Genomic DNA, 27,018 nt, shown 5'->3' with positions numbered 1-27,018 from the left:
AGAATGTGTTACTTACCCAATATAACTATAGTTGTATTTTCCTTTTGAATTTCTATTGATCCTCTGGCTATAAAACAAAGAGGTCAAAACATCACCCTTATGCACCAAAACATCACCAGGCGGCGCATGAGTGGTTTTAAATTTTAGTGATAACGCTCTAGAGTTCCAGAAATAAAACAAAAAACAAATTAGTGTAAAGAAGTTTCTATAAATTTTGCAAATGATCAATGAGTTTTTTTTTGTAGCATGAGTATGTGTAAATACCTTAAACAACCAGGACTAGCACCGGAAAATGCAGGACAATTTTGTAACAATTTACGATTCAAATGTAAACAAATATCAGCCTGTAGACATTCCGGGAAGCCCTTTAAAACGGAATTCATATCAATGCCATTGGTATAGGTCCAGGCATGTTGGAAATATTCTTCTAGACGCTGCCTTAAAGGATTGGGTATCTAGAGAAAGTATTTTCGTTCTTTATCAACACCAACATAAGAAGCTAACGAAAATGTACAATAGTGCTGGATATGTGACCTAAAGTTTTTTTTAGTTTCAACATTGCAAGTTCCAAAAAAAGGAATCCAAAAATATAACTTAAAAACCCGTTAGATTGCGATTTAATTAATCAGGTCACATGGCCATCACTATTATAGGATATCAACAGATTTACAGTGAAACATGACTATAACGTTTTTTTTGAATGTTTTAGGGGCATTCGAACGTTATAGACAGGATTTGACTGTTAATTTTGTAATACCTGATGAAATCTTATAAACTCTCGCACTCTTAACATTTGTGTATGATAGCGGGCTGTACCCGAATACAATCGTTGTATAATGGCCGAAACATTACCGAAAATATTAGCATACATTAAGGCTGAAAATTAGTATATTCAATAAATGCTAATATATACATGGATGGATTCGTATACGGTTACAAAAAAAGTTAATACAAAAAGTTAACTTACATCCCACCAACATAACACATATTGTAAAAATTTTCTCTGCATCTGTATTTGGAGCCACATTACCGAATCCCACCGAGGTTAAGGATGTAAATGTAAAATATAGCGCGGTTTATATACCGGGACTGTAAAATGTAAAAATGTTTTGCGTTAACTGACGGTTCAACACGACATCCACCACCAACACCCCAATTTTTAATTGAAATTCGATTTTCTTGATTTTTATTTTGTTTACCTTGATAGAAGGACCACCGGTTTTATTTTCAAAATAGGGTTCGTCAATATCATTTCCCAAAGTATGTAACCAGCCTATATTTTTTGGATAACATTATACGTCAGCATTACCAAGAGCATACCTAAAAAAAAGGAATTATTACAACAACGTCCAACAGCATTAGCTACGAATGGACTTTATTATTCCGTCCAGCGGATAGAAAACGTTTATTAGACACTAATTAGGAACATAGGTTTAACAACATTAACTGCTCTAGTAGTTGTTGTAAAATTTGAATAAATAAATTTTCAAAATAAACCAAAATTAAAACGCTTGATTATAGCTTTCATTTTTTTTTTTCTTAACATTAAAGCAATTTTTTAACAGCGTTTTCATTCACAGAGCATTCCAAACAAAAAAATATATGGTATATATAGCACAAACATTCAATAACATAAGTTTAAAATAACATATGAATTTTTTGTCTTTTTGGGGGCGGGTTTTAAGGCTGGTCCAGTTTTTATCTTTAACGTAGTAGTAGTAGTAGGCAAACAATTTGAATTTAAAATGATGTTCAGCGGCTCCAAATATTTGTATATAGTATTGTTTACAAAGAAAACGAAAAACTGCTTGTCCATATGCAATCATATTTAGATTTTTAAAAACTAAATTATAAAAAATCTAATATTATGATTTCAGTATAAAAATATTGAAAATGTCCCACCATATATGTGTTCAAAGTGAAAACATATTAATTGTTAATTACAGTTATATCTAGTATATGCATATTTTCCAGCAAAAGCAATTAATTTAGTTAGTATTACTGTTTTAGATTAGGTTTTTGCTTAGGGCGATCATATTTTGATCTGCAGCAAACATATTGTTTGATGAGTTCTTAAACATGCTATTTTTTTAAATGCATAAATCAATTTCAAAACTTTGTTATAGTTTAGTAAATTTTGAATATTTTTTATAATTAATTGATTCAACAGAGATCATTCACCATAAAATAGACGACTTATCAAACAATGTTCTTGCTTAATCCGCTTTTTACATATAAAGTTATCGAACATCTTTTAAAAGATGTCACTTTATAGATAAAAAGTAAGACCAATTTTCTCTTAAATTTAATTTATACATTTATAAACATTTAAATATATATATATTCTAGATCAGTGGTTCTCATATAACAATAATATAATGTGAAAAATAAAACTTTTAATTAAGAGTTCTAGAACCTCTAATAGTACCCAACCAAAAGAAGGACTTCCTAAGGAATTAAAAACGATATATAATTTACATCAGATGCAGAGATCTTTATTAGGTCACTTTTAATGACGCATAGTGGGACGAATGTTGAAAATAAAGGTCAATTTCAATAAAATTTCGAATGTCTGGAAAGGAAGTGTTGTCGGGGTTAAGTTCCCCATGCCAGGGCATCCTGGATAAAAGACTAAATGATTATGGCACTTATAGGCAGTTATAGGACATGTCCTATACTGGACAAATTGAAAGGCTTAACACAACAAATATCGGACGTGCCCGAAAGCTGCCAGACACAGAATAGGTTGGGATTTTGAAACACTGATCCCATATAGAATATCATTGTTAAGCGGAACATTAGAGCAAAAACCCGTAGGAATTCGTTGCTATACGGATGGCTCTTAACTGGGCCTAAGTTCTATATAGAAATCGATGAAAAAGAAATACATATACTACCATCTGCCTAATTACGACATCAACTTACAGGCAGAAGGCCAGAATGTGCAAATTGATGGTAATTAGGGCGATATCAGGTGAAAAGGTTAAATCTAAGACCATATTGGATTTAAGAAAGCTTTAACCAAACATTCTCACATAAGTAAGATTTGCATCATATAGATAACAGGCCACTCGGGTGTAGTCGGCAATGAAAGAGTGAATTAACTTACTTTAAAAAGAATCCCATAAGTCCTCTTGTAATAATAAGACGTTGGATAGAACCATAAAGATCATATGGTGTGACCCTAAGGAGATGGTACGTATTTACGATTTTAGGATTACCGGAACCACTATATAAAATTGGGCCTGCGGATTCAAACAGGACATGGAGTACTTTCTTTGTCTGGTGATCGTCGAAATTAGATCCCATTAACTTGGAAGTGATATTATTCCGGATATAACATTCCTCACGAACAATGATTGGAAAATTCTTAGGAATTACGTCCAGGAAACTAAATTACAGAACATCGGACGATTTGTTTGTTTTGACCAAACATTTTCCATGAACATAACTTTCCCGATAGTGGTATAGGTGTATTTCAACGGACATGGAGTACTTTCTTTGTCTGGCTATCTGTCGAAATTAGATCCCATTAACAATGATTGGAAAATTCTTAGGAATTACGTCCAGGAAACTAAATTACAGAACATCGGACGATTTGTTTGTTTTAACCAAACATTTTCCATGAACATAACTTTCCCGATAGTGGCATAGGTGTATTTCCTAGGCTATCTAAAGGGCCCTTTACACGATCACACTTTACGTACGTAAAGTCTAATGAACAAGTAAAATGATATTTAAAAGTCGTATGATTTATTTATTTTGTGTTTAGAAGATTTTATAAAACAATAACAAAGTAAGATGAAAACAGATGTTTCATTTTTTATGTATTACATAAAAATACATCCCTGATCTAATGCGACTTGCTAGTTTTTTTATCATTTTAAATAAATGAAAAGAGCCATACAACTGTGAAATTTTCCCTACATATTTTCTCTCAATGTATGATGGTTTCATTACATATTGCGTTTAGACTATCCCATGCGTACTGTTTTACACAAAATTTTGACAGATCATATTATTTGTGTGATCGTGTAAAGGCGGCTTAAGACATTTGTTAACTATATAAAAAATGGCGCCGTGTTATAAAGCCATAGGTAATAAAGCCATATGGTTATATTTCTCATTTCATTGAGAAATAAGGCCATATGACTTTATTTCCATGTAAGGAATGAAATAAAACCATTATGGTGTTATTGCTCATTTAATTTTTTTCATTTCAACAACGGCTTCGCTTAATAAATATTTCCTAAATAGCCGGCCTACGGCCGGACGCAAGGATTTACAACTCTATAATATGTCCAACACCGGCTTCGCTTAGTAAAGATTTCCTAAATAGCCGGCCTACGGCCGGGCGCAAGGACTTTCTTCTCTATGGTATGTCCAACACCGGCTTCGCTTAGTAAAGATTTCCTAAATAGCCGGCCTACGGTCGAACGCTCTTGTTACACGGAAAGTGTATTTTTAGCGAAGCCGGTGTCCAATATATCTCAGAGGAGAAAACCCTGGCGCCCGGCCGAAGGCCGGCTATCAAACATATATTTTTTTTATTTCGTGATATAAAAGTAATATAATGAAATAACTTCCCAAAAATATTTTTAGGGATTTATTTCATTTTTGAATTTTGAGGAATTATTGGCAACTGATTCTTTTGGCAATTTGTAACCGTAACTATTTCACTGTTATGGCGTTATTTCCACTTTGGTTACTTTTAGTTTATGGTGATATTGCACTTGGGTGTAGGCAATAAAGCCATATGGTTATATTTCTCATTTCATTGAGAAATAAGGTCATATGGCTTTATTACCTATGGCTTTATAACACTGCGCCATAAAAAATATTTAAGTGAAAAAGATGCCATACTTTGAGTACCTCTGAACCCAACCCGAGTGGGTTAATAAAGCCCAAAACTTTCCTCTTTAGTAGTGGGACGACAATCATCAGCAACATGAAATATTTTGGCATTTTCGAACTTGTCTTAAGAAAGTGGGGTTATGTTGCGGAAATAAATAGAGCTAGAGTTGCTAATTAATGTTACAATAAAGAAACGAAAAGGATTCACATTTTCTATAATTTTGATGGTTAAACAAACTGTCGCAAAAGTATGGCTTATTGCAGGTTTTACACTGCAGATTACTTGTGCAATATATACAAACATATATATATATATCGTTGTTGAGAACCACTTTTCTAGATATCTTGATTTTGTTTTTATAAAATTATAACAATTATACATGGATGAAAATTAACAAGCGCTATTACATTAATACGTATAAATTTGATGCAAGAAAAATTCTCTAAGACAATGTTAAAATTACGAATAATAAATTATACACTGTAAGAAAAAATATTAACAATAAAAAAAATTACAGCAACAAGTTAAAGTATTGCATAAAAATTGGAAAGTTAACATTCAAACTCTGTTTTAGAAATTTCAAAAATTTTGCTATAAAATTTTATACATTTACTAGCTTTTATATATGTAGTTTTCTTTTAAATTTCAAGTATTTTGGGTTTTGAAATACATATGCGGTAGAGGCCAATGATATAACTACCTATGTACATAATATATGTTTGTGACAAGCATATGGTTATTATTTATACAATTAATATTATAACTAAAATAAAATTTTATAGCAAAACTTTTACTTAATATTACTTTACAGAGTTTAAAAGCCACAATTGATCCCTTTAAAAGGCAATCCAATTAATTGGACAACACATTAGCATAAAAAATATTAGAATAAAATCACATTACCATAGACAAGCCAACCAATGGGCAATTAGGACAAAAGTAGCCATCAGTAATACCAAAACTGCTGCTCCATATTCCGAATAACGATCGATTTTACGCGCAACTCTTACCAAACGCAACAAACGTGCTGTTTTCAATAGACCAATCAGTGTTGTAGTCTGGGAAATGAAATCAAATATTTCATATTAGTTCCGTAATATAAGAAAATCTTTAGGTATAAAAGTATTTTTTTTTTATTTTGTTTTTTGGGGGTTTTTCTTTTAAACCTAAACTAAATAAAATAATTATAAATAATAAATATATATATGTAAGTATATTTGTATGTATTTATTAATATATTGTATAAAATAAAAGCTCATCTCAGCATTCATGTATTTGTAACATTCTAAATTTATACTAGTTTCTATATAAAATCTTTTTATTTTGTTAGTTTTTTTTTGTTACCTAGTGTTTGCTTAATATAAATGTTGTTCTCAAATTGTTCCATTATATAATTGTTTACTAAATATTTCATATTATTATTTTTTTATCTAAAAAGTGTGTTAAAAAACAACTGAAAATTTGTAAAAAAGCATCTAAACACTGGAAAAAAGTATAAATTATACCAAAAATAAAATGATATTTTAAATATTTGACAAAAAAACGAAAAAAAAACATATAATCAACTAAATACACATACACAAAAACAAGGTTTCGGAATCCAAAAAAAAACGACACTAAATCTTTTCATGACACAGACACAAGTCGTTAAAATGAAACGTTCCTTTTTTTTAAATTTTATATTTAAGTTTGTAATTTTTTGCAACAATCTTTTTTTTTTTGGTTTTGTAAATAGTTCTGTTCTAAATATGGTTTGTTAGTTTCAAAATATACGAACCGAATTTGCCAATGTTTGAATAAATATATTATCATCCTTATTAATGTGAATGTTTGTTTGACAAGCAAGACCTGAAAATGTATAAGAATTCATAAAAAGCGCCGATGTCTTCTTACAGTACAATTTAAACATACAACCAACCAACCAATTCCTTAATTTTACTCTCTTTTTTAATCTTTTTCGGAAATATATATATAGAGATTTGCTTGGTACCAGTTATGTTATGCATAGATACATATATAATTTTGAAAATTGTTAAATCAGTAAAAGTAATAGATTTTTGGGGAAAAAATAGCTGGTGACAGAAACCTAACCAGAAAAATCATATAACTTGGTAAGTATGTATGTATATTTTTTTTTTTTTAAATTTTGTTACAGATACAGATAAAGATACAGTTACAGATATGATTAAATTAAACAAAAAAATACATTAAATTAATTATACATATTTTGTATTTGAAATAATTGAAAACTGCAATAATACAATTAAAAAATAAATTACATAATTAATAAGTCAATTTACAAGGTGCGCCTCATTGTTCGATTCCCACATGCTTGGAAACAATTTGTTCATATTTATCAAAGATTTGTGTAAAAGAAATTGAATACAGAAATCGAAAACACTTTAATTTTGGGAACAAATAATAAACGAAATTTTAACAATTAATAAATTCGGGAATTTTTGAAATAAATAAGGGAATCATAATCATCTCTCTCAGATCACATTTCTTCTAAATAATATGCACAATCCCATAAATCCTCATATGATTTTATGACATCCAAATTTAAACTTAAAATCGGATATAATAGATTTATTTATTTTCTCGCAATTTCGCAAAAAACTGAATCTGGTACTGACACAGTATTTTTTTCTGAAGAACTTTTTTTAATAATATTTGCCCGATCAAAGTTGCTTAAATTTAGCATGCTCTACATACAACGCTTTCATTCTGTAAAAGAATTACAAGTAAAATCCGAGAATTATAAAGAAGGTCCTCAACTGGGACTCGTTATTTTATTATCAAAGAACTTAACTGAACTAGAACTGAACTAGAACTGAACTAGAACTGGACTAGAACTGAACTAGAACTGAACTAGAACTGAACTAGAACTGAACTAGAACTGAACTAGAACTGAACTAGAACTGAACTAGAACTGAACTAGAACTGAACTAGAACTGAACTAGAACTGAACTAGAACTGAACTAGAACTGAACTAGAACTGAACTAGAACTGAACTAGAACTGAACTAGAACTGAACTAGAACTGAACTAGAACTGAACTAGAACTGAACTAGAACTGAACTAGAACTGAACTAGAACTGAACTAGAACTGAACTAGAACTGAACTAGAACTGAACTAGAACTGAACTAGAACTGAACTAGAACTGAACTAGAACTGAACTAGAACTGAACTAGAACTGAACTAGAATTGAACTAGAACTGAACTAGAATTGAACTAGAACTGAACTAGAACTGAACTAGAATTGAACTAGAACTGAACTAGAACTGAACTAGAACTGAACTAGAACTGAACTAGAACTGAACTAGAACTGAACTAGAACTAAACTAGAACTAAACTAGAACTAAACTAGAACTGAACTAGAACTGAACTAGAATCGAATTAGAACTGAACTAGAACTGAACTAGAACTGAACTAGAACTGAACTGGAACTGAACTAGAACTGAACTAGAACTGAACTAGAACTGAACTAGAACTGAACTAGAACTGAATTAGAACTGAACTAGAACTGAACTAGAACTGAACTAGAACTGAACTAGAACTAGAACTGAATTAGAACTAAACTAGAACTGAACGAGAACTGAACTAATACAAAATGAATAAGAGAATTATAAACAAGGTCTTCAACTGCAATGAATTTTCAAATACAGCTTAGGCCCAATACATCTGTAGTGTTTCAACTAATGAAATTTTTCATCTAATGAAATTTGTCAAAGTAATATTAGAGCAGTGAAGTCCATTTCATAGTGCTTTTGCGGCGCAAATAAAAAATCTAATGATAAGATTCTCACCGGAATCTTCCGGTTTAAAAAGATAAATATTCTGTTACTTTTCTTTTAAAATCAAATAAAAAGTAAATATTCATTAATAATTATAAGATTGAAAACTTAATTAACTATTAATTTAAAAAAAAAATTGCAAATTACAAAACTTCTCCTTGATCGCGACTTTCATTACCGAACCGATATTCGAAATATTGTTATCGCTAAAATATCGTTTAAATAAATAACGTTACCTTTATGCATATGTTTGTTTTATAAAAAAAGGTTTCAAACCCCCTAAAGAGTTTTTTAATCTAGATTTATAATTGACTGAAAAAAATTTTATTTATTAGTAAGAGTTGAAAGTTTTAAAAAGAATAACTTTAGCTAGATTTATTTAAAATTGCCTAAATTTCAAGCCATTCAAAAATAAGTAAGAAGAAAAAATTATTAAAAAAAAATTAAAAAATGCAAAATTTAAAAGAAAAACTTAAAGAAATCAAATTAATAAAATGAATTGAAAATAATTAGTTTTGTTGTTTTCATATATGTAAATATATATTCTGTCCATATCTGTAGTTTTAACTTAATTTTTTAGAGTTAAAAGCATTGTGTGTATTTCATGAAACCAAAATAATCAAAAGAATTATTAAATTAATTAATTATTTAATTAGTTAAGTACATATTTATACATAGTACAAAGTGCTAAATAGTTTATAGAAGAATTCATTTTGATTTAATTTGTTTTTTGTAAAAGTGCATTGTTGTTGTTATTGGTAAAATTGTTTGTTTTATATTAGAAGTACAAGTAGTTGTTGTATTTACAGGCAATACAAGATCTGGCCAAATTGTCTAATACTTACAAGTTGTTAATTTTTTTTAATTAATTTATTTTTTTTTTTTTTTGCTTTTCAGTGAAACAAAATTATTGCTTGAATTAGTTTTGAGTTCAAATCGAATTTGTTTAAAACAAAAAAAACATTATTGTTTATAACTACCACCTAAATAATGCCCTTTCAATTACATACAGATAGATTGATAGATACTTAATCAGTTAGGAAAACAAAAGTATTGACTTTAAATTTGTTTATAGTTATAGTTATTTAAATTTATATATTCTTGCAAAGTAGTAGTAAAAATTATTGAAAATTTTAAAGAAAAAAAAAAAACAAAATAAATCGTGTATGTAGTGGAATATTAAAGTTTTTTGTTTTTTTAAAAAAGTAGAAACTGGCTTTTAATACCTCTTCATTATCCAAGCCAAGCTGTAAAATATTTTTGTTAAAATTAAATTCTGAATTAAATATAAAATTGTTTTTTTTTTAATGTAGTATTAAAATTGATTTTTTTTTTTTAAATTTAATTTTTGTAAAATAAGAAGAAAATTGTTATGAACTGAAATGAACTAAAGTGGGTGGACGTGAGTGGGTGGTTGTGTAAGAAAAAGAAATGCATAATTTTCTTTTAATTATTTTAATAAAATCAAAATTAAAAGTATATTTTTTGCCAATTTAAAAAAATACTATATTCATGTGTTTCAATGATTTCTTTGGTTCTAGCAGAATTGAGTTCCTCAAATTTAGCGCAATGAAAATGTATAGACATTTTTAATTTTGATTTTTGAAAATTTTTAACAAAGTTTTAATAATGGTTTACAATTTAGAAATATAATAAATACACAAACTAGCTGTTATTTTAATTATTATTAATTTTTTTTAATTTTGTTTTTGAAATGTGAAATTCTACCAACAAAAGTTTATTTAGTTATTTTTTAAGGTGTAGTCTATTATATTTAGAGTAAAAACGAGTAAAATCGGAAATATACTACCAGGCCTAACGTAAATATTTATAATAATATATTAATAATATTAATATTATTTTATATGAAAAAACTATGAAAAACAAACATGCAAGAGACCATTATTTTGATAATGCCTGTAAAACAATTTATTATTTTTATTATGAATTCAATTTGTTCGTAAAACAATCACAAAAGAATTTTTTAATTTTGTCATACGTCATGTCTCACAGTGTTATCTATCCATTAAATGATACTAAATTGGCTGCGGGGAACAATATCTTCCCATTCATACTTTACGTTTTAATATTTGAGAGAGGATCAACATATTACATTGAATCAAGCGGATGAGAAGTTATAACTACATATAACTAATTTAGAATTGAACTAGAATTGAACTAGAATTGAACTAGACCTGAACTAGAACTGAACTAGAACTGAACTAGAACTGAACTAGAACTGAACTAGAACTGAACTAGAACTGAACTAGAACTGAACTAGAACTGACTAGAACTGAACTAGAACTGAACTAGAACTGAACTAGAACTGAACTAGAACTGAACTAGAACTGAACTAGAACTGAACTAGAACTGAACTAGAACTGAACTAGAACTGAACTAGAACGGAACTAGAACTGAACTAGAACTGAACTAGAACTGAACTAGAACTGAACTAGAACTGACTAGAACTGAACTAGAACTGAACTAGAACTGAACTAGAACTGAACTAGAACTGAACTAGAACTGAACTAGAACTGAACTAGAACTGAACTGAACTAGAACTGAACTAGAACTGAACTAGAACTGAACTAGAACTGAACTAGAACTGAACTAGAACTGAACTAGAACTGAACTAGAACTGAACTAGAACTGAACTAGAACTGAACTAGAACTGAACTAGAACTGAACTAGAACTAAACTAGAACTGAACTAGAACGAACTAGAACTGAACTAGAACTGAACTAGAACTGAACTAGAACTGAACTAGAACTGAACTAGAACTGAACTAGAACTGAACTAGAACTGAACTAGAACTGAACTAGAACTGAACTAGAACTGAACTAGAACTGAACTAGAACTGAACTAGAACTGAACTAGAACTGAACTAGAACTGAACTAGAACTGAACTAGAACTGAACTAGAACTGAACTAGAACTGAACTAGAACTGAACTAGAACTGAACTAGAACTGAACTAGAACTGAACTAGAACTGAACTAGAACTGAAACTAGAACTGAACTAGAACTGAACTAGAACTGAACTAGAACTGAACTAGAACTGAACTAGAACTGAACTAGAACTGAACTAGAACTGAAACTAGAACTGAACTAGAACTGAACTAGAACTGAACTAGAACTGAACTAGAACTGAACTAGAACTGAACTAGAACTGAACTAGAACTGAACTAGAACTGAACTAGAACTGAACTAGAACTGAACTAGAACTGAACTAGAACTGAACTAGAACTGAACTAGAACTGAACTAGAACTGAACTAGAACTGAACTAGAACTGAACTAGAACTGAACTAGAACTGAACTAGAACTGAACTAGAACTGAACTAGAACTGAACTAGAACTGAACTAGAACTGAACTAGAACTGAACTAGAACTGAACTAGAACTGAACTAGAACTGAACTAGAACTGAACTAGAACTGAACTAGAACTGAACTAGAACTGAACTAGAACTGAACTAGAACTGAACTAGAACTGAACTAGAACTGAACTAGAACTGAACTAGAACTTGAACTAGAACTGAACTAGAACTGAACTAGAACTGAACTAGAACTGAAGAGACTGAACTAGAACTGAACTAGAACTGAACTAGAACTGAACTAGAACTGAACTAGAACTGAACTAGAACTGAACTAGAACTGAACTAGAACTGAACTAGAACTGACTAGAAACTGAACTAGAACTGAACTAGAACTGAACTAGAACTGAACTAGAACTGAACTAGAACTGAACTAGAACTGAACTAGAACTGAACTAGAACTGAACTAGAACTGAACTAGAACTGAACTAGAACTGAACTATGAACTAGAACTAGAACTGAACTAGAACTGAACTAGAAACTGAACTGAACTGAACTAGAATTGAACTAGAATTGAACTAGACATGAACTAGAACTGAACTAGAACTGAACTAGAACTGAACTAGAACTGAACTAGAACTGAACTAGAACTGAACTAGAACTGAACTAGAACTGAACTAGAACTGAACTAGAACTGACTAGAACTGAACTAGAACTGAAACTAGAACTGAACTAGAACTGAAACTAGAACTGAACTAGAACTGAACTAGAACTGAACTAGAACTGAACTAGAACTGAACTGAACTAGAACTGAACTAGAACTGAACTAGAGCTGAACTAAAACTGAACTAGAAGTGAATAAGAACTGAACTAGAACTGAACTAGACCTGAACTAGAACTGAACTAGAACTGAACTAGAACTGAACTAGAACTGAACTTGAACTGAACTAGAACTGAACTAGAACTGAACTAGAACTGAACTAGAACTGAACTAGAACTGAACTAGAACTGAAATAGAACTGAACTAGAACTGAACTAGAACTGAACTAGAACTGAACTAGAACTGAACTAGAACTGAACTAGAACTGAACTAGAACTGAACTAGAACTGAACTAGAACTGAACTAGAACTGAACTAGAACTGAACTAGAACTGTACTAGAACTGACCTAGAACTGAACTAGAATTGAACTAGAACTGAACTAGAATTAAACTAGAACTGAACTAGAACTGAACTAGAATTGAACTAGAACTGAACTAGAATTAAACTAGAACTGAACTAGAACATAACTAGATTGGAAAGATACGTTCCTGAAAATATCTCATAAATCAATTCGAAATGTATGGAAAAACGTGGAAATCGTATTATGATAATCAAAAGTGTCTCATACGGCCACTTATTGTGATCGGAATGGTTTTAATTCCATTTTTAGTTATTCAAAAGGAATTTAAAAATCAACATCTTCGTAAAGAATTTTAATTACAATTTAAGAAGAAAAATCAGACTGGCAGCAGGATTAATGTCATCGGCTTAAAGATCATTCTAAACCGATTGGGCGATGTTGTGGCTGTAGAAAAAGGTCTATGTACTATTTTTGTTATACGAACCATTATAATTGGATAGAAAACAATGTAGATTTTCTTATTTAATATATATTTCTGATCAATTCTGAACAATTTTGCACAGGAAAATAAACAATAAATTGAAGTTGAGAAATGATATCAAACCAACTATTGTAAAACAAAATTAAAGTAAAAAAACAAATTCTTTTTTCTACTAAACTTAACAAAAGAAAACGTACGAACGATAAATAAAAAACAAAACAACAAACACACATAAAAATGAATTTTTAACGTTTACACTTGGCTTTAAACACATGGTTATTTTTTAAGTAATTTTTTTCTAAGTGTATTATTTAAGAGAGATTTTAAAGTTTTTATTTTCAATGCCAGCTACCTACTACGTTGTCGAATTATTCTTCGGTCGCCATCTTTTCTTTTTTGAGTAAAACTGACTAAAATTAAAACGAAAAACAAAACACAACAAAAATTTTAACTCAAAAGGGGAGGAGTGGGGTATTAGAAGTGGAGCTTAAAACTTAACACTGCGAGAAAATGTAGACACGTTTTACAATAGTAAGGCTCAATATTATGAAAGACGTAAAACAATATAACATTAATTAATCTTTGATTATGGTAAATATTTCTTTTTGTTTCGTTATAATTTATATTAAAATGAACGTCATGAAAAGGCTTAGAGTCGTTTAAAGCCAATTTAAAAAAGAAAATACTTTAATTCAATTAAGAAATCAAAATAAGATAAGAAATTAACTTACGTAGGCTTGACAGTGTCCGATTTTCCTTGTTTTTTTGTTTATCAAATCTCAAAAATTATAAAAATTATTGCAATAATCGGACCAAAAATAGCAATTTTAATAAACGAAATTTCAAAAATAAATAAGAATAATAGAAAAGAAACTTACAATGGTTAATTGTAATCATATTAGAGTCACTTCAAGTAAAACTTACAGTATAGACTTTTTAAAACAATATTATTTACATATGTATTTACAGCAAATAGTTTGTTTTATCTATTTTAATGAGTATAGTTCGAACTAGAACCGAACTGAACTAGAAATGAATTAGAACTAAATTAGAACTGAACTAGAACTTAACTAGAACTAGAACTGACTAGAACTGAACTAGAACTGAACTAGAACTGACTAGAACTGAACTAGAACTGAACTAGAACTGAACTAGAACTGAACTAGAACTAACTAGAACTGAACTAGAACTGAACTAGAACTGAACTAGAACTGAACTAGAACTGAACTAGAACTGAACTAGAACTGAACTAGAACTGAACTAGAACTGAACTAGACTGAACTAGAACTGAACTAGAACTGAACTAGAAACTGAACTAGAAACTGAACTAGAACTGAACTAGAACTGAACTAGAACTGAAACTAGAACTGAACTAGAACTGAACTAGAACTGAACTAGAACTGAACTAGAAACTGAACTATACTGAACTACTGAACTAGAAACTGAACTAGAACTGAAACTAGAAACTGAACTAGAAACTGAACTAGAACTGAACTAGAACTGAACTAGAACTGACTAGAACTGAACTAGAACTGAACTAGAACTGAACTAGAACTGAACTAGAACTGAACTAGAACTGAACTAGACTGAACTAGAACTGAACTAGAACTGAACTAGAACTGAACTAGAACTGAACTAGAAACTGAACTAGAACTGAACTAGAACTGAACTAGAACTGAACTAGAACTGAACTAGAACTGAACTAGAACTGAACTAGAACTGAACTAGAACTGAGCTAGAACTGAACTAGAACTGAACTAGAACTGAACTAGAACTGAACTAGAACTGAACTAGAACTGAACTAGAACTGAACTAGAACTGAACTAGAACTGAACTAGAACTGAACTAGAACTAAACTAGAACTGAACTAGAACAGAACTAGAACTGAACTAGAACTGAACTAGAACTGAACTAGAACTGAACTAGAACTGAACTAGAACTGAACTAGAACTGAACTAGAACTGAACTAGAACTGAACTAGAACTGAACTAGAACTGAACTAGAACTGAACTAGAACTGAACTAGAACTGAACTAGAACTGAACTAGAACTGAACTAGAACTGAACTAGAACTGAACTAGAACTGAACTAGAACTGAACTAGAACTGAACTAGAACTAGAACTGAGTAGAACTGAACGAGAACTGAACTAGAACTGAACTAGAACTGAACTGAACTAGAACTGAACTAGAACTGAACTAGAACTGAACTAGAACTGAACTAGAACTGAACTAGAACTGAACTAGAACTGAACTAGAACTGAACTAGAACTAGAACTGAACTAGAACTGAACTAGAACTGAACTAGAACTGAACTAGAACTGAACTAGAACTGAACTAGAACTGTACTAGAACTGAACTAGAACTGAACTAGAACTGAACTAGAACTGAACTAGAACTGAACTAGAACTGAACTAGAACTGAACTAGAACTGAACTAGAAATGAACTAGAACTGAATTAGAACTGAACTAGAACTAAACTAGAACTGAACTAGAACTGAACTAGAACTGAACTAGAACTGAACTAGAACTGAACTAAAACTGAACTAGAACTGAACTAGAACTGAACTAGAACTGAACTAGAACTGAACTAGAACTGAACTAGAACTGAACTAGAACAACTAAAACGGAATTAGATATTAACTAGAACTAGATCTAAAATATCACAAAAATCTGCCGTGATAGAGAAATTCTGCGATCAGTTTGAGAATAATATAATTGTTACATTATTTTAGTAATTAAAGAGAAGAGAAAAGTCTGTTGAAATAATGATCCAGTAGCGATTAAGTCTACCTTATTAGCATTTTTAAATTATATGGATGAAACTTTATAAGGTCTTAACTTAAGAATAAATTTTAGCCAAAATTAACTCTTTAGTGAACTTGGACAAACAAATCTCAATGCAAAAATGAATTGTTATTTTAATTTGTCTACAACTGTATTCCCTTTGAAGAGATTCTAGTAATGAATAACACACTGTAAATAAACAAATCAAACCCCTTCTTAATTATGTTATACGAATTTTTCTAAATTGTTAAATATTTTGTTAATAGCTTCAAACAAAAATTAAAACTTGGCTAATGATGGACTAATAAAATAATAAACGAAATTCAAATAAATAAATATATATTTTTTATAATCAAATACAATTAATTTACAAATTAAAAAATAATAACATTACTATGCTTTTGTTTTTTATACTGTAGTTACTAAATATAAAAAAAAACAAAAATATAAAATTAAAATGTTTAATGTTTAGTAAACTTTTCAAACTTACCTCGTCCGTATCACTGCCTACCAAGAGTAAGTCAAATGGTATGGCCGCAACTAAATCGATTAAGAACCAACCACTTAAGTAGTGGACTGCTATGCGACCCGGATGCGAAACGACTTCATCTTGCCCATTAACAAAAGTAGTACGGAAATTTATTAATATATCAACAATAAATGTGACATCAACTACAAAAACGGAAAGGTAATTTTAACGGAAATATTAGCCGGGAAACTTTTCATGATCAAAAGTACTTTATCAAATTTATTTTTAGGGTGAGGAATGTACAAGTACAACAACGACAATTATAATTTTGTGTACTTTCAAAAAAAAAATAAAAAAAAGTAAAATCATATTAAGTACTTAAGTATAAGATAAAAATAATTTCAGCAGTGGTGTTTTTAAGTTTTTAATTATTTACCAAGTTCTTTTAGGCAATTAAGTATGCAGTTAAGTAGCGTTTTTAATTTGAATTTGAATTTGAATTCTATTATAAGTACTCTCTTACCTCGGCGTACAGCTTTTGTATAATGAGCGCGTTCAAGCCGCCTTAATTGTCAAAAGAAATTACCACTCGATTACACTACCTCATTGAGGTACGAAGAATGTCTTGACATTCATTCTACTCGGTTTTTAGGTGTGTATGGTGGCATTTTGTTTTGACAATCAATAACGTGGTTATTTTTAAAAAAATATTTTGAATTAGGTATCAGAGACCCCATAAAGTATATGTATGGATTTTAAGGATCAGAAGAATAGGCAAAAATTTGTCAGTTTAGATAAAGAAAAACATATTGCACAAAATTAGTCTAAAATTGTGTATGTTTTGATGGAAGTGATTTTTTTTTTTTTTGGAAAAAGGAAACTAAATATTCAGGGGGACCACATCATTTCACAAAAATAGACTAACTCGTTCCATCATTATTCTCAATACGAAGTCCACCGCGGGAAAGTGATCATTTGACATGATAGAAACTCACACACACACACATACACCTTTAACATTTTGTTTTTGTTTTCATTCCGTTTCCAATTTTAGTTTCATTTTTGTGCTTAATTTTGAAGTAAATAATAATTTTGGTTTCACCAATTTCATCGCATATTTTCATAGAAATTTTACTTTCGATGTTTCTTTTCGTATGTATTTGCAGTATTCTCCAAATCCTTATCCAACCAAAACTTTTCCATTTATATATTTTACATAAAATATATCAGTATGGAATGCCAGTTTGAAATTGCTTTCTTTCGCCAATTTATTAAGAATTTTCTCACGTATTTAGAACTTTGTAATTTTAAAATGATCGTGTTTAGCAACGATATTTTTTATGTTCGTAGCATTATCATCAACTCGAAAGAAATTCTCCATCTCTGCATTCTATGGTCTTTCGACAAAACAACATTAATAGTAATAATAGAATTATATCTATAAGCTACATTTCTTTATATATATTAATTAGACCGATCGCAAAAAATAAAAGATCTGTAGGAAGAGAAATTTTACCCACATTTTACACACAACTGACGACTTAATATAAATATTATTTGCCCCGTTTCCAATGATATATTGATTGAAATTTGAAATGCGTCCGCTTAGTAATAACATGTTTTGTTCAAAACCCACAGAATTTGAGAAAAATCATAATTTTATGAAATTTTCATAAATTTTTTTCGAACGTGAGAAAATTATCATCAATTTTCCTTAATATTGGCATTATCCAAAAATATATATAGTTTCTTGCAAATTTCATTATTTCAAGCGTATTTTTCAAGTAGCTATTATTTGCTGATATAGTTTGTTTTCTTTTTTGTTATATTTAATTGAAATGTTTTAATTTTGTCTGTTTTGTTTCGAATTGAATTTGAATTGATATTCATTGCACTTTGTTCCAATTACCTATAAGATCCACAATAACTATAGGATCACTGTTAATATACTTATTGGTACGTCTCTGATAATCTTGTTCACCCAATAAAAATGCAGCTACGTATGGTGTAAATATTGCCGTATACATAACCAAAATCAAAATGATCCAATCCCAGACAGCCTTGAATGGGGAATAATGTAAAATAGTCCAACGATGTGTCTTAGCGGTCATATTTTTATGTTCGGGCAAAACATTTGCCCCCAGCGACAAAACCTGAAAAATGCAGATGAATTAGTGAATGGAATTGAAGTTATGCAAATTATCAACTCACCGTCTCAACAGGATCTGGAAATTTAATCTCAATTTTTGGACTTAATAAAGCCTCCTTATCTAATGTGTCCTCACCATGTTCGCTGACATGTTTTGACGATAGTTTGCGGCCAAATATTTGCGAGGAGAATTTATAGCGACTATTGCTGTTGTTGTTGAGATTTTTTCGTTTTTCCTCAGGCGTAGTCTGGCAGCTGCTTTGCGCTATAGATTTCGAAAAACCATGATCTTTGCTGGCATAAGGAGCCTCTGTTTTATTGAACTTGCGACTCTTTTCACTGATGTTATCGGAACCGGTCTGTATAAGTACCGCTTTATGGCGTTGTTTTTCACATTTATCACAGGATATACCGGGTCCTACACCGACCACTGTTTCCATAGGTTGTCTCATTGTTTTCATCGTACAGTTTTCCAATGACGTTAAATGCGAATGGGCATGTTGGACTTGTGAAGGCAATTGTTGCTGTTGTTGTTGCTGTGCCCTCTGCAGCTGCTGTTGTTCATGTTCCTGTTCTTGTTGTTGCTTGCTAAGTTGTTGTTTCCGTTTATGCTGTATGGCTTCATAGGTGTTCGAGCCATATTTCTTGCCCTGCTTTAGATTCTCATGCAAACAGTTTTTAATGTTTTCCAAACAATTCTGTGAAATTTCCTTTTTAGCACACTTACGATACATGAACTCATCCTCGTCATCCTCAATATTCGAACGTACTATTTTATGGTACATACGAAAGTTATTCGGGGTCTTTTGGAAATTGTTGCGTAAAAAATATTTGCCATTTTCATCTTTGTAGGACAACAAATTGGAGTTCATTAGAATGTCGGAAACAAATATACTTTTCTTATTCATTTTGTTGGCGGTGCACATAAGCGAGAAAAGTTCACGTTCCACAAATTTTTGCAGCTTGGTAGAGGTTAAGATCTGATGAGCAAATTTCTTTTTACGTGTCTCTAGTAGAGGAGTCTGTTTGTTCTTCGATACGTAAATCTCACACTGACGTAGAATTTCGTCCAATTTACGTATCTCATTAAGTTCTATGCAAGATTTTTGTGACATAATGTTGTACTACTACACTATAATGCATCTAAAAAATATAAACAAAATATAAATACGTTATATTTCAAATTCTGAAAAACCGATTTGTGATAACGAACTTTTTGAAAGCATATGATGATAATCTTTAGGTATAGACTTTGGTCCATTTACTTTACTACTTTATGAGTTTCATATGGGTCCGTTTAAATGAGAAGGGAGCATTTTTTGAAGTAATACACTCAATTGCTGCGAGTGAGACGCAATTCTTTCGAAATCTTGGCAACAAACACAAGCCTGGCCATCCTTATAAAATAATGGCGATGAAGCGGGAGTTGTTCCCCAACTCACACCTGAATTACGACTGAATTAATCTATGATACATTTGCATTCTTTACATGGTAGTTTCTAATTTTTTTTTATAATGTGGAACCAAACCTTATAAAATTAGATATATCCTCCTTATTGAATGAAAATCTATAAGAAATCTTTCTCCAAGTGGTACTTTAACATAGAAACTAAACAGTCCTAATTGAATGAGTATTTTTAAAAGTACAGTTTTTGACGGTTAAGTTGTTCAAATGGTACTTATAGATTATTCATAAAAATAAGAACTGAAAATTATCAAAAAGGTTGAAATAGTACTTTTTTCTATACGATTTATACATTTGTATTTAATTTTGCTTAGGGTAGTAAGGAATATCTTGAGAAGAATAACTCTATGAGTCGGTCTAATGTACATAAATGTATGTACATATATACTTATATACATATACATATGTACATGGGTATATTTCACTTTTTATGACATATCATTATCATCAAAGGACTTTTTTTTAATAATAAGTACAACTAAAATTATACAACTTTATACGAAAAATACAATTTCAGATTAAGTTTTTTCTTAAATTTCAAAAAGTTTTGCATATAGCAAATAGTTTTTTAATCACTGTAAATTAAATCTTATTAAATTTTCGTATGTTTTACATTTTTCACAAGTTTTAATTGTTTCATAACCATAATTGTATTGTTGTTCTGGATACAGTTAATAGTTTTAACGATTTTTTATGAATTCCTAAAAATAATGAATATTTGAAATAAAACAAACTATACATTATTACTTTAACTAAGTACTAGTGCAGAGTTAGTCCTCTTGAATAATTTTTCCATAGGACAATAATATTACGGTGCATTTATATAATCAACCTCTTTTATTAGAAAAAAAAAAAAACAGTTAGTTATTGATGAAAATGGTTATTATATCTTGTGTTTTACATTCTGCCTTAATTATTTAACACTTACTTAATAGATTTTGAATAATTATCCTATTTATTTGCAATTATTTAATTAGTTTTTAAATAAAAATTATAATTTTCACTACGCAACACGCAAATTTTTCTTGCTTTTTTTCACCAATGAATGAATGAATAATTTTTCCTTTTTTATAGCGTTGCCAACCTTAAGGCAGGGGGAAAATCAATAATGTTAAAACATTTGGTGGAGGATGGTTAACATAACATTAATTTGAAATGTTATTACAATCTGTTAGCAAGAATATTATCAACATTTATCAATCTCCTTTAGTTCACAAGTTATTATCTTGAGATTGTTGAAAAAGTAACATTTGCATAGTTTATATTATTGTCTACTACATAGATACATTTATACAAAGTTTTGCATATTTAAAACAAACATGTCTATAAATGTTATTAATGCAACAGGTGTACAATATAACAGGTTATAAATGTAAAGATTTTAACATGTATTTGGTTGGCAACTAAGCATTTTAAAATATGCATTTTGTTTTAAAGGCTAAAATAAAACGTTTAGAAATTTATAACAGATTTTGTATATTCAAAGTCTAAAATCAATTTACCTTAGTAATGATCAAAAGAACTTTTGTTTTAACAAAATAAAACGAAATTTAAATAAAAATTGCGCAGAATAGATACAATTTTTGTTTTCATGTAAAACTTTTCTATAACCTAGAATACCTAAATTCTACAACAAAAGATTCACACAAGCCAATTCATCTAATCTGAATTCTTGCAAATTTCTAATTTATATTAAAATTTTTCACAACTTAAACTAATAAATAATAAAAACATAGATTACATTTTTAATAACAAATTGCTTTTGTTTTGTGTTCTTTTAAATACATTTTATTCAATATCCATTTTAGATACATTGCCACCCGATTGTATTTTCTGTCGAGCATTAACTTCTGCTGTACTATCGGTCTCACAGGTTTCTCTTCTATAAGAGATATCATCACCCGATAGTGTAGTAGTAGAACCCAAATTTTGTGATGAAACTGTTTTATATACACTTAAAGCTTGAGTAACTAAAGAAGAAATATCGCCAGCATTTGAAGGAAGTATGAGGGTATTGTTGGTTTTGGCTAAATGCTTAAAAGCGGAAATGTATTGTTCGGCTAAAGTTAGAGAAGCAGCATTTTTGCCGTTCTATAATTAAAAATAAAATCAATAAAAATTTATAGAATCATGTGTATAAACATAATTACAACTTACTAAATCTTCTAGAGATTTTGCCAAAGTAGCTAGACCACGAGCTCTAGCATCAGCTACAGCCAACATGGCAGCCGCCTCACCACTAGCTTTATTAATTTGTTCCTGACGTTCAGCCTCTGAAATTAATACGCATTATTAATAAAATATTCTTGACTTAATTTCAATATCGTTTTATTATTGCACCTGATGCCAAGATCCTTGATTTACGTTTACCCTCGGCAATATTAATGTCGGCTTCCCTTTGACCCTCGGATTCTAAAATTGCTGCACGTTTTCTTCTCTCAGCTTCAACTTGCATTTGCATGGCTTCGTGTACTCTGGAAGGCAACTATAAAAAACAAGTTTTATATTTTTTAATGATTTTTATACTTGGAATTGCGATTTTTAACTTACCCTAATATCACGAATTTCGTAACGCAAACAGGCAATACCCCAAGCCTCACTAGCCTTGTTAATGGAATCCACTATGCTGACATTAAGAGACTCTCTTTCACGGAAAACCTTATCCAATGACATTTTACCCAACTCTGAACGCATAGTAGTTTGTGCCAATTGTGTTATAGCAAATTCTGGATCTTCAACGCCATATGAAGCTGAAAAGGACAAATTTAAGCAATTTTGTTAATTAAGTTTAATTAATAGGTGAATATTTCGTGGACATACATATCGTTAGTACACCCAGAAATCTTAGATAATAATTATATTTTTTATTAAATATTAAATTATTGCGATGAAAATCTTCAAACTGTTAAAACATTAAAATGCTTAGAATTCCGACTGCATTATATGAATGACAAATGGATAGGTCGACTGAAAGCTTTATTAATATACAAACGATTTCCCTGTATGATCCCGGATTATTCCCTATTTCCCCGGACTTACCCCTATAAGGATCAATAATGCGTAAGTATAACACGCCATCTATGCTTAAAGTAACATTGTCCGAGGTAATGGCACTCTGTTTGGGTACATCAATAGCAATTTCCTTAAGACTCTGAACATATTTGATTTTATCCATTATAGGCAGCAATACATTGAGACCTGGCTCCAAAATACGATGAAACCGACCCATGCGTTCAACAATCCATGCCTTAAAATAACAACAACAAGCAATCAAATTAAGACATTACATCAGTTATCTAATGAAATTGAACCGCATAAAATAAGCGTTTCCAAAAGATTAAAGATAATTATCACTTTATATTTAATCAATTGATGTGAAATATTAACATTTGTAGCCTACCTCTTGTTGTGGCACAAACATTATGATGGTATTCATGGGAGTTGATGTTTTGGTCCTACATTGATTGATAAGCGCATTGTGCCGGCAATTGTTTAAAATTTGCTAAAATATACAGTGGCATAAAAAAAAAGAATAATATTATCTTGGCGGGTATTTGTACAGTGTATTGGACTTACTCTGGATAATATTCTACCCGAATTGGCATAGGATGATAACATTTTGGAAAAAATTAATGAAATTTCTGCAAAATAACCTTCACAGACCTGCGCCGGTTTGATTTAAGACGACTGAGCCTAGCCGCCGAAAGAAATTTCATAGCCGCCGAACATTTTTCAACTTGATTACTTTTTGCGCTGTGTTCCACACACAAACACGTACATACATATATATTTTTCATCGAAAAACTTCATATAAAAAAGTGAGATTTTGCTGAAGTTTGCAAATTTGTTGAAATGGTAGAGATGTATTTTCAAAAGATGGTATGATTAAAAAAATTGGGCATATTTGTTCTTTTTTTAAAAATTGGGAAATTAGGCATTTTGCTTATTTATTCTACAGAAAGATTATTTAAATAAATGTTAAATAGCGAATCATGTAAATCAATTAAAAAATTTAAATTACATTTACACACAAAAACAACGAGGGACGAATTAAAATTAAGCGACTGTCGACAGAAATAAATATTAATGTTCTTTTATTATTATATTTTTACTACAGTTAAGTTCATATAGTTAGTTTCCGAAGGTTAAAGTCTGAATTATATATTAAGATTTCAAATAAAATGAATACCTCAAAAGCAAAATCGCTAGAATTCTCTTAAATAGCAAAGACCCTGTTTTGTTTTAAATCATTTTAAAAACGCCGATTTGACAACACTACATTTAACAAATCAATAATCATTTTGACAATTGATGGAAAAATCAACTGAAAACAATCCAATTGACGAAAAAGGAAAAATAATAAATAGGAATTATGGATTTTATTGACGACTTTATACAAGAATATAAAAATAATCCCTGCCTTTGGAAGGCAGATTCAGCTAATTATAAAAATCGGGTCAAGCGCCAGGAGGCCTACATGAAATTAATAGATGTAGCTGCAAAACATGGCGAACACTACAATGTTGAGAGAACCAAACAGAAAATAAATAATTTGCGCTGTGCTTTCCGACACCAGCTGAAAAAGTACAACGAACTCAAGACTAAAGGCGAGAAAGAGGAGCCCTACTGCCCAAAACGCAAGTACTTTGAATCGTTAATGTTTCTCAAAGACGAAGAAACCCGGGACAAGAGAATCCTCAATAACAGTAAAATTGACAACTCTAGCAGCGAAATATCCATTACCAGTGTCACCCGTGGCAGCAATGGTAAGAACGAAAGGCGTTTACTTAGCACTGAGACGGAAAGCACCTCGTTGGAGATAGTAGATGGTGATAAGCAGTCCATTAATGGTGTAGAGGATTCCATGCAAGTACCCAACAATCTGTTTTCAGACATTTGCAAAGAAATTCACAAGGAAAATAATGGCACGGAGCCAGAAGATGATATAACTGGAGAGGAGACTACAACCACCGTCAATATTTCAGTCATCGCGGATAAAGGTATACCCATAAGCCAAGACATTGAGGAGATCGCTATAACACCCATACGAAAAGATCAAGTATTCATTGTTGATACGTCAACAGCTAACAATCCCACCACCATTTCAACCGCCAGCACCACAAGCAGCATAACACCCCACATAAAACAGCAGCCGTCATCCAACAACAAATCCCGCAAACGTTCGTCATCCTTTTCATCCCAACACTCCAATGAAACTGACACCACAACACCCATTAAAACTTCGAAAAGTGATATCACGTTAGACATCGAGAATCTTTTATCACTGGCCTGTAAGAATTTCCAGAAGAACACCTCTGATCACTATACCAGCTTTGGGGAAATTGTTGCTCACAAACTTCGTACAATGGATGCTAAACAAGCCATTTATGCAGAGAAAATAATCTCGGATATCTTGTATCAAGGTCAAATGAAGTATTTATCGACATCATCTATAGAACGGTATTCACAATTCGATCGGCCACAACAGGATCAAAAGAAAGCGGAATGAATAATTAAATAAAAAAAAGAAAGTAATCAAATTATCTTTTCATTAATATCGTACGAGCAAAATTAAGAGTAAATTAATGATTGAACAGCAATTTATGCAATCTGGCGATAGTGAAAAGTATAAACTCGTAATATAATAATTTCTCTATAATATAATTTTTAAGATTAAGTACAATATTTTTTAAAAATTATGAAAAAAACAAACCTTTTTTTGCAATAATAAATATTGTTTATTATTTTAATTCCTTGTATACAAGGATTATGGATTAATTTTATAAATTGAATATACATACATAAATAATAACTTCAAGAGTTTCTTTTCAATTAAGCAAATCGTTATTCAAGATTGAAAAATGTAGTTAAAGATTAAGTTCCTCGTCGCCTTAGCATATGCTTTATAAAACACTATTTAATCTTTCGAAATTCATTGGATGCACAATAATTTTAGGAGAACTAACATTAGGGTGGCAATAAATTAGAAGAAATTTAAAAATCGAAAAATTATTTTTTTGTTTTTTATTATGTGTTACTGCATTTGTAAACGAGTAAAATTTATCATTCAGGTGTACGATAGAGAACAACAAATCTAATACATTTTAGCATAATTCCGATACAAAATTTTAATCAATCACGTATTCGGCGATCCGTACCTAGTATTTAGAAATTTGTATCTTTAAAACACTCTTTTACACCATTTCTACAGATTCAATCCTGTCTGTTCTGTAAATCGAATCCGAGTAAATTTCTCGTTTAAAAAGAAATTCCCACAATTTTCTCGTTTTAAAACCGAGTACACAAATCTAGTCGAAAGTAAATCGAATGTAATTCTTTTCTAATAAATGATTATTTTTTGAGTTTTTAATACAATTGTAACATAATATAAATGCTATGGGCATTTTAAACTCTTTTTAATTAAAAATATTTTTATTTCCCTGAATTTTACGTTCAAATAAAAATGCCATTTGCAGAACACCAAATTCGGTTTTACAAGTTTTTCGATTTTGAAATCGATACGATTTACAAAACATACATGAATATAAATATGAGCCCCACCATTTAAAAAATTAATTAAAATTTA

At 30.3% G+C, this 27,018-nt stretch overlaps 3 protein-coding genes across 3 annotated transcripts; 1 reads left to right on the top strand and 2 right to left on the bottom strand.

The window, feature by feature from the left end:
* Window positions 1-8: 8 nt before the first annotated feature.
* LOC119611689 (potassium voltage-gated channel subfamily H member 2-like) lies at window positions 9-21,964 on the bottom strand. The gene is given in 13 exon segments (XM_037967356.1): window positions 9-75; window positions 77-157; window positions 265-455; window positions 758-876; window positions 968-1,076; window positions 1,078-1,089; window positions 1,200-1,320; window positions 5,759-5,913; window positions 9,879-9,899; window positions 16,840-17,021; window positions 18,728-18,971; window positions 19,030-20,110; window positions 21,361-21,964. Coding segments are annotated over 12 exon segments (2,355 nt in total). The 5' UTR covers window positions 20,083-20,110; window positions 21,361-21,964.
* Window positions 21,965-22,169: 205 nt separating this feature from the next.
* Window positions 22,170-24,194, bottom strand: LOC119611687 (stomatin-like protein 2, mitochondrial). The gene is made up of 7 exons (XM_037967354.1): window positions 24,009-24,194; window positions 23,833-23,934; window positions 23,472-23,679; window positions 22,983-23,182; window positions 22,773-22,917; window positions 22,590-22,705; window positions 22,170-22,523 (listed from the first exon to the last, which is right to left on the bottom strand). Exons 1-7 carry the CDS (start codon window positions 24,048-24,050, stop codon window positions 22,221-22,223), a joined length of 1,116 nt encoding a protein of 371 aa, XP_037823282.1. The 5' UTR covers window positions 24,051-24,194; the 3' UTR covers window positions 22,170-22,220.
* Window positions 24,195-24,711: 517 nt separating this feature from the next.
* On the top strand, window positions 24,712-26,244 carry LOC119611683. The gene has a single exon (XM_037967351.1). The coding sequence runs from the start codon at window positions 24,805-24,807 to the stop codon at window positions 25,939-25,941; it is 1,137 nt and encodes a 378-aa protein (XP_037823279.1). The 5' UTR covers window positions 24,712-24,804; the 3' UTR covers window positions 25,942-26,244.
* The last annotated feature ends 774 nt before the right edge of the window (window positions 26,245-27,018 follow it).

Source organism: Lucilia sericata, unplaced genomic scaffold (genome assembly GCF_015586225.1).
Source record: "Lucilia sericata isolate MDLA Ls3-8-SP2 unplaced genomic scaffold, ASM1558622v1 Contig001510F_arrow, whole genome shotgun sequence".
NCBI classification, from domain to species: domain Eukaryota; kingdom Metazoa; phylum Arthropoda; class Insecta; order Diptera; family Calliphoridae; genus Lucilia; species Lucilia sericata.
Note: the sequence above shows the minus strand (reverse complement) of the source record. Positions and strands in the feature narration are given on the sequence as shown.